At 40.3% G+C, this 7,150-nt stretch overlaps 3 protein-coding genes across 4 annotated transcripts in view; 1 reads left to right on the top strand and 2 right to left on the bottom strand.

The window, feature by feature from the left end:
• Window positions 1-67: 67 nt before the first annotated feature.
• Window positions 68-7,150, top strand: part of LOC125653629 (B-cell receptor-associated protein 31-like) — a 19,023-nt gene continuing 11,940 nt past the window's right edge. The window contains exons 1-2 of one of the 2 annotated variants that reach the window (XM_056145341.1): window positions 68-120; window positions 269-314. The gene's annotated coding sequence lies outside the window, so the exon portion shown is untranslated. Of the gene's footprint in view, window positions 156-268; window positions 315-7,150 lie in introns of both variants that reach the window. The other variant, XM_048883201.2, reaches the window with a different exon arrangement.
• Window positions 912-2,525, bottom strand: LOC125656293 (uncharacterized protein K02A2.6-like). The gene has a single exon (XM_048886907.2). The coding sequence runs from the start codon at window positions 2,523-2,525 to the stop codon at window positions 912-914; it is 1,614 nt and encodes a 537-aa protein (XP_048742864.2).
• Window positions 2,673-4,875, bottom strand: LOC125656292 (uncharacterized). Its single transcript, XM_056145820.1, has 3 exons — window positions 3,398-4,875; window positions 2,992-3,217; window positions 2,673-2,813 (listed from the first exon to the last, which is right to left on the bottom strand). The coding sequence occupies exons 1-3, from the start codon at window positions 4,873-4,875 to the stop codon at window positions 2,673-2,675; spliced, it is 1,845 nt and encodes a 614-aa protein (XP_056001795.1).

A 7,150-nucleotide genomic window follows, 5' to 3' on the forward strand; every position in this document is an offset into this window, starting at 1 on the left:
AGCATGTGGTTGAGAAATTTTGGCATACTTGATGTCAATCTCTCTGGGTAGAGATTGACTGCGGGGTCTGAAACGCCTATAGGGTACCAGTTTATATCGGGTCAGACAAACGCTTTCTAAGTAATTCTTACCTTCCGGTTTTACTTTATCATTGGGTAGTGTCAATCATCAAAACCAGACAGATACTGAGATAGATACTGAGTTTACCGTATTTCGTAATTTATTTTGAGATGACGTGTTGATTTTTTTTTTTTTAAATTTCATATAGGCCTACAGTGAGAATATTTTCCTGTTTCTGAGAGAGCAGAGTTGAGGTAGGTCTGTTTTATTTCGCAAACATTTATAAAGATGTCTTCAGCTAATCTCAGCGAGATTCGTCTAGACTGGATATTTGGACTGACACCTCTTCCGAATCTCAGACCAGTGTCACTCAAAGTGATTCGGGAAATCTTGCATGAACTTCGGCCGCTTGCTGCGGTTAAAATGGGTTAAACTGAACACATGTTTTAATCAGGTTGGGAATGTTATGTTCTCAGTTCAGTTTATATAAAGAACACCCAGATGCGAGCCATGCTGTTTATTCCCGTGACGTCACGATATATACATATCAGTTCGTACATAGAATGTTACCTGACATCTACGATATACATCATTATAATACTGATTATCCTACATTTCCCTTTTTTTTCAAGATATTTTACAATAACACATGACAGGGAATTATTCTCACTCAAACAAACATTATACTCACATTTTTTTTTAAACAGCAAATAAATGAAACTATGACTAGAAACTATAATGACTAGAATAAACACATTAACTGACAGAACTTAAAGAAGATTTCTTCTATCGGTTTGATTCTAAAGTATGCATTAACTAACAGTTACAATGTATGATAGTCATTATGCAAGTCACAAATTCAGTCTCTCGATCGGCTTTGACACTCTACCAGATCTGGTGATGTGCGATGTGTTTTGATCAACACAGGTAAGTTTCTCGTTCACAGACTTTGTCGCGACTTGGTTTCGGGTAGTGTGCGACACTGTTTCACTGGTCTTGTTACGCGCATTTTCACTCATAGGATTCACATTGTTACGAATGTCCATATCTTGGTCAAATGTGTCACTTGCGAATACTTCATCCTTCAACATGCTTGCTGGTGCTAAGTGACGACGGTTCCTGCGAATCGATCCTTTGGGTGTCTCAATGATGTAAGAGCGGTCACTATGTTGTGTCCTGGTTACCACTGTTCCGGTCGTTCCTCTTTTTTCTCCCTTCACCCATACTGTTTCTCCAGCTTTCAACAGAGATACAGGTCTTGCTTTCTTTGCGAAATCAAAGTTAAGTTTTTGGTTCTGACGGGATTGTTCCTCTAGATGATGTACTTTTCCTAAGTCTGGCCATTTTAGGTAATAGTTTCTCGGATTTTCTGGCAAAGTGGTCTTGAGTTTTCTCCCCATTAAAAGTTCAGCTGGGCTGCATCCATTCTTCAATGGAGTTGCTCTGTATGCAAGCAATGCAAGGTACGGGTCTGTCGCATTTCTTAGTAAACGTTTTACTGTCTGCACAGCACGTTCGGCTTCACCATTTCCTTGTGGATAGTGAGGACTACTAGTTTGGAGACGGAATCCGTAATTCCTGGAGAGGGTCTGGAAAACTGAGCTGGCATATTGTGGTCCATTGTCAGACACCAATGTGTCCGGTATACCATGCCTAGCGAACATCGATTTAAGATGATTTATTATGGTCTGTGATGTGGTGCTTTCCAACTTTTCAACATAGCGGGAAAAATAGTCAACGACGAGTAGATAATTGTCATTTTTCAGGTGAAATAGGTCTGTTGCTAACATCTCCCATGGCCTGTCTGGAAATTTGGTTGGTCGTAAAGGCTCTGCGTGATCTGGTCTGTTTTTCACACAGACAGAACAGCTTTTCACTAGGTCCTCGGTTTCACAATTAATCCCTGGCCACCAAATAGAATTTCTGACTCGTTCCCGACACTTCAATATTCCTTGATGTCCTTCATGGATTCTCTGCAACATGTCAGCTCTTAGAGCTGTAGGAATAACGAGTCGATTTCCTCTCATAAGTAAGCCTTGACAGACTGAGAGTTCTTCTCTTATCTGCCAAAATGGACGAGTAACAATGTTGATTGATGGCTTCTCAAGTCCTGGCCAACCTTCCTCACAGTACCGCATGACAATGCGTAACACGCTATCCTCATGTAGTTTTCGTCGTATTTCTTCTAGTAGCGACTCGCTTGCTGGAAGAGTTTCTATGATGGAGTCTACGTATGCTTCCACCACCGTCTGGAACTCCTCCTCTTCTTTTGACATATCTTGCTGCGGTGCTCTAGAGAGTGCATCAGCTGTGTAAAGATTTTTACCAGGAACATGGTATATCTCATACTCATATCTCATGAGTCGCATGCGGAAACGCTGTATCCTTGGTGGTAGATCAGAAATAGCTTTCGATCCCAGTAGAGATATCAGGGGTTTATGGTCTGTCTCTATGTTAAATTTCATGCCAATCAGGAAATCTGAGAATTTCTCACAAGCCCACGTCACAGCAAGTGCTTCTTTCTCTACTTGTGCGTATCATTGCTCGGTTGGGCCCATGGATCGTGATGCATAAGCAATTGGCTTCCAATGCTTGCTGCTGCTGTCTGTCACTTAGAGAAGTACGGCTCCTAATCCATATGACGACGCATCTGCCGACACTTTTGTTGGAGCTTTTGGATCATACAGAGCGAGAACTGTCTCATTACTCAGTTCTTCTTTAATCTTGCTGAAAGCTTGCTCCTGTGGAGGTCCCTATGTAAATTTGTTGTCCTTGTGTAGCAAGTCATGCAACGGTTTGCTATGCTCTGCCAGATTAGGAGTAAATCGTCCGAGTTGATTCACCGTCTGTCACATTTTGCGGTGCTTCATAGTTTTTGACTGCTGACTTTGGATCAGGTTGAATCCCATTTTGGTCTATGACATGTCCTACAAAGGTGATTTGGTCCTTTGAGAACTCACACTTTGCACTGTTAAGAGTTATGCCTGCTTCACACAGCTTTCTCAACACGTTTTCTAGCCTGCCATCATGTTCCTCTTGGGTGGCTCCAAACACAAGTATGTCGTCCATCTGACATAAGACTCCCTCAAACCCAGCTAGAATCATCTGCATCCTTTTCTGGAAGTACTCTGGGGCTGATGAGATACCAAAAGGTAGTCTGTTGAAACAATATCGCCCAAATGGTGTAATAAATGTGGTCAAGAGTCTAGATGCTGGAGCTAGAGGTATTTGCCAAAATCCACTGTTAGCATCTAACTTTGAAAAAACTTTGGCTCCTGTGAGTCTGTTGAGGGTCTCCTCTGTGCTTGGTAATTGGAAATTCTCCCTTCTGACCTACTTGTTGAGTTGTGTCAGGTCAATACAAAGTCTAACACAGTTGTTTTTCTTTGGGATCACCATGAGACCTGAGCACCAGTCCGTAGGCTCATCTACAGATGAGATAACTCCTGAGCTCTCCATCCTACTTAGCTCAGCTTTGACTTTCTCAAGGTAGGGTAAGGCCACTCTCCTTGGTGCGGTGACTGCGTACGGTTGCTCGTCCTCTCTCATCTTTATCTCGTACTCCCCCTGTAATCTTCCAAGTCCTTGAAAGAGTGAAGGAAATTTTTGCTTGTAATCAGAGTGCAGCTGCAAACTTGCAATCTGTTTGACTATTTCTAGTTTCTTAATAGCTGGTCTCCCAAGAAGTTGTTTGTTGAGGCCTCGAATAACATACAAGTCTTGATAAGTTTTGCGGTTTTCCTGAAATAATTCACAACGAAACTTTCCAATTACGTTTAAAGTGTTTCTGCCAGGACCTTTCAGAATTTTCTGTGATGACTGAAGGTTGTTCACATTTAATGTCTTGAAAGTTTTCTCCGGAATAGCAGTGTTGATTTTGAATTCAACTGCATGTCCATTAATTTCAATAGTTGTCAGCCATGGTTTACATTCACTGGAATTTGCATTTTCGTGTATTGCCCCTAAGAATTCTTCATCTGATTCAATAGCAATTTCGTGTAGGCTCTGACATTTTCGAGCAAAGTGTCCAATTTTATGGCATTTGTTGCATTTCTGATTTTTGGCGGGATATTCCTCTCTGCTGTGAGCTTGCGAATTTCCGCATCTGTGGCAGGATACTGGTTTAGCACCCTTATTATTGTGTCCACTAGCTGGTTTTGTGAACCCTTTTTTGTTGGATTTTCCCGATTGAAAGGAGTGTTTCTTTCTTTGTCCATGTTTCTTGAAATTGCTGACGGCATCTACACTTGATGCTCCTCCTGACGAAGAACTCAGTTCATTGCAAACGATAGCTTGTTGTTTTTGAACAGCTCCTCTCTGACGAGCTTGGTTTATGGCATCTTCAAGCTTTAGATCTGGATTCAGTTGAAGTTTTTCTGATAATTTGCTGTCTCTTATGCCAACAACTATTCTATCTCGGATCATTTCATCTTTCAATTGTCCATACTCACAGTGTTCAACTAGGGTATAAAGTGCAGTTATAAAACTGTCTGCGGACTCCCCTTCTTGTTGTTTTCTTTGGTTAAATTTGGCTCTTTCAAAAATAACATTTCGACGTGAAACGAAGTGTGCTTGAAATTTGTCACTAACCGTTTCATATTTCTTGGCGTCATCCTCATTTAATCCAAATGAATTGAAAATGTCCTCGGCCTCATTACCCATGGCGTATATAAGTGTGTTCACCTGAATTGCCTCATCTTTCTTGCTTAGGCCTGAAACAACTCTAAACCTCTCAAACCGTTTAACCCATTTCGGCCACTCTTCAGGTTTCGTGAAGGTGAAATTTTCTGACGGTTGAACCTGGTACGACGCCATCATAAACAAAGAGTCTGTACCGGCGCGAAAAACACTAAGACAGATATGTCCGATAACACTGGGTGTAACTGTGCACGCAAACTGTACACTAACTCCGTGAAACTGCAAATAGTTCTCGTCAGCAAAATACACCTAAAAAGTCACTTCTGACACCATGTTATGTTCTCAGTTCAGTTTATATAAAGAACACTCAGATGCGAGCCATGCTGTTTATTCCCGTGACGTCACGATATATCCATATCAGTTCGAACATAGAATGTTACCTGACATCTACGATATACATCATTATAATACTGATTATCCTACAGGGAACACTTCCTCTATAGCGAGATATTCTCGCTAAAACGCGATTAACCCTCTCTAGCGAGAGTAAATATATCCCGTAGTCGTACAACCGAGAAAAACACCTGTGGAGTACATCTCTTCGTGTTTTACGTGAAAAGAAAAACAAGTGCTAAAATGTCTGATACTTCTGCAAATGTATTAATCAAAACAAAAACACTCACGATGTGTATTGGATTTCAGACTGCTTCCCTCTTACACAGCAATTTTGATATGCAATTTCTTGCCTATGTTGTTAATTTCATAGAAACAATTTGCATCATGTTGAGTGTGTGGCACATATTCAGCGTTGCACGGGATTTGCCATTATTTTCAATAAAGACGCCAAAACAGCTGTTTATGTTAATGTTTACTCTCTCGCTAAAGAGGGATAATTGCATTTTAGCGAGAATATCTCACTATAGGGGAAGTGTTCCCAACCTGTTAATAGGTTAATAATCGAATAAGGTCTGTAGATGATCTAAGTACAAAATTATGAAAATTTATGTTACATTCTTGATGTAGAACCAATAATTCATATGCCAATAAAAACCGAAGCCTTCACCCCATGAGGAACAGGATATCAACACCCCATATGCAATATCTAATTTTGAAGATTTAGTTTTTACTAAACGTGTTTTCAATCTCATATGATGAAGAACATGTGTTTTCATAACATAAAACACTAAAATTAACACATGAAAACTAAATGCTGAAGATGGAAGATATATCGTGGAAAACCTTACAAATATTACAAACATTGATTTGTCAGCTGTTTTCAGTATTATGAAAGGACAGTTAAAGCTTTGTAAAGTTTACAGTTGGTGGGTTTGAACTTCCCCATCTCCTTGCGGAAGAGGTATACCACTGGGATCCAAGTTAAAATAGGTCCTCAGTACCCCTTGCTTGTCATAAAAGGCGAGTAAATGGGATGGTCCTTTGGATGAGACCACAAAAGGCCCCATACATATCACAGCAGTTGTGGCATGATAAAAATCCTTTCCTACTCAATGACCGTGAGCACCGATGCTTCCATAGCCAATGATTTTGCACCCCTTCACCAACAATGATGACGTCTCCCATCGTTGGAAACCCACGGTCTGTTGCACTTCTTTTACCTCCCATGGGGCACAATGCCAATATTTTCTCAAGGAATATGTGTCCCAGTTTCTTTATGCATTTGGTTGCTTTACCATAATGATTCCTTATTGTGATATTCAACCAATGAAAAGGCTCCCTATTTTCAGTGTTTGGGAACATAGATAAACATGGCTTTCAAAGCAAAGATTTAGACAAGTTACAAAGATTTCAGATAGGTGCTTTACAACTTCTTTGTCAGTTTCAGTTTTATTCAAAATATGAACATACCTAACAACTTATCTCTTTCCTCCTTCATCTGGTCCACTTTATGACCATAATGACTCATTGAATTTACATACTTGATTTGATATATTCATACAAAGGCTGCACACAAATGATGTGTCTGTTGGGTGAAAGTTGAGTCACTCTAGAGCATAGCTGTACTGTTCAAGTGAAGGTTTTGACGACAGAGCCCTGTAACCCTGATCTTTGATAGTGGCACAACAAAACGCATACTTACACTTTCATGGGCGCCACCATTACTGCTGATGCTTAGAGTTTAGGGAATACTTACGGCGATTTCCATTGGTCATGCATTTTAATGACTTAATGTATGAAAATATTGACAATGTGTCCCACGGGAGGTAAAAGAAGTGCGACTGCCCGTGGGTTTCCAACGATGGAGTGAAATATTCTCATTGACAAACAGTACGTTAATCAATATAAAACCAATCACAAAGTATCATTTAGTATAGGTGCCCTTGGGTGATAACCCTACTAAGACCTGATAATTTGTGATATGTCTCCCTGCTAAACAGTCCATGATTGTTTATTGTCAAGTTCACAATTTGCTTTGATATATTTTTGTGTGAAG

This window comes from Ostrea edulis, chromosome 7 (genome assembly GCF_947568905.1).
Source record: "Ostrea edulis chromosome 7, xbOstEdul1.1, whole genome shotgun sequence".
NCBI lineage: Eukaryota > Metazoa > Mollusca > Bivalvia > Ostreida > Ostreidae > Ostrea > Ostrea edulis.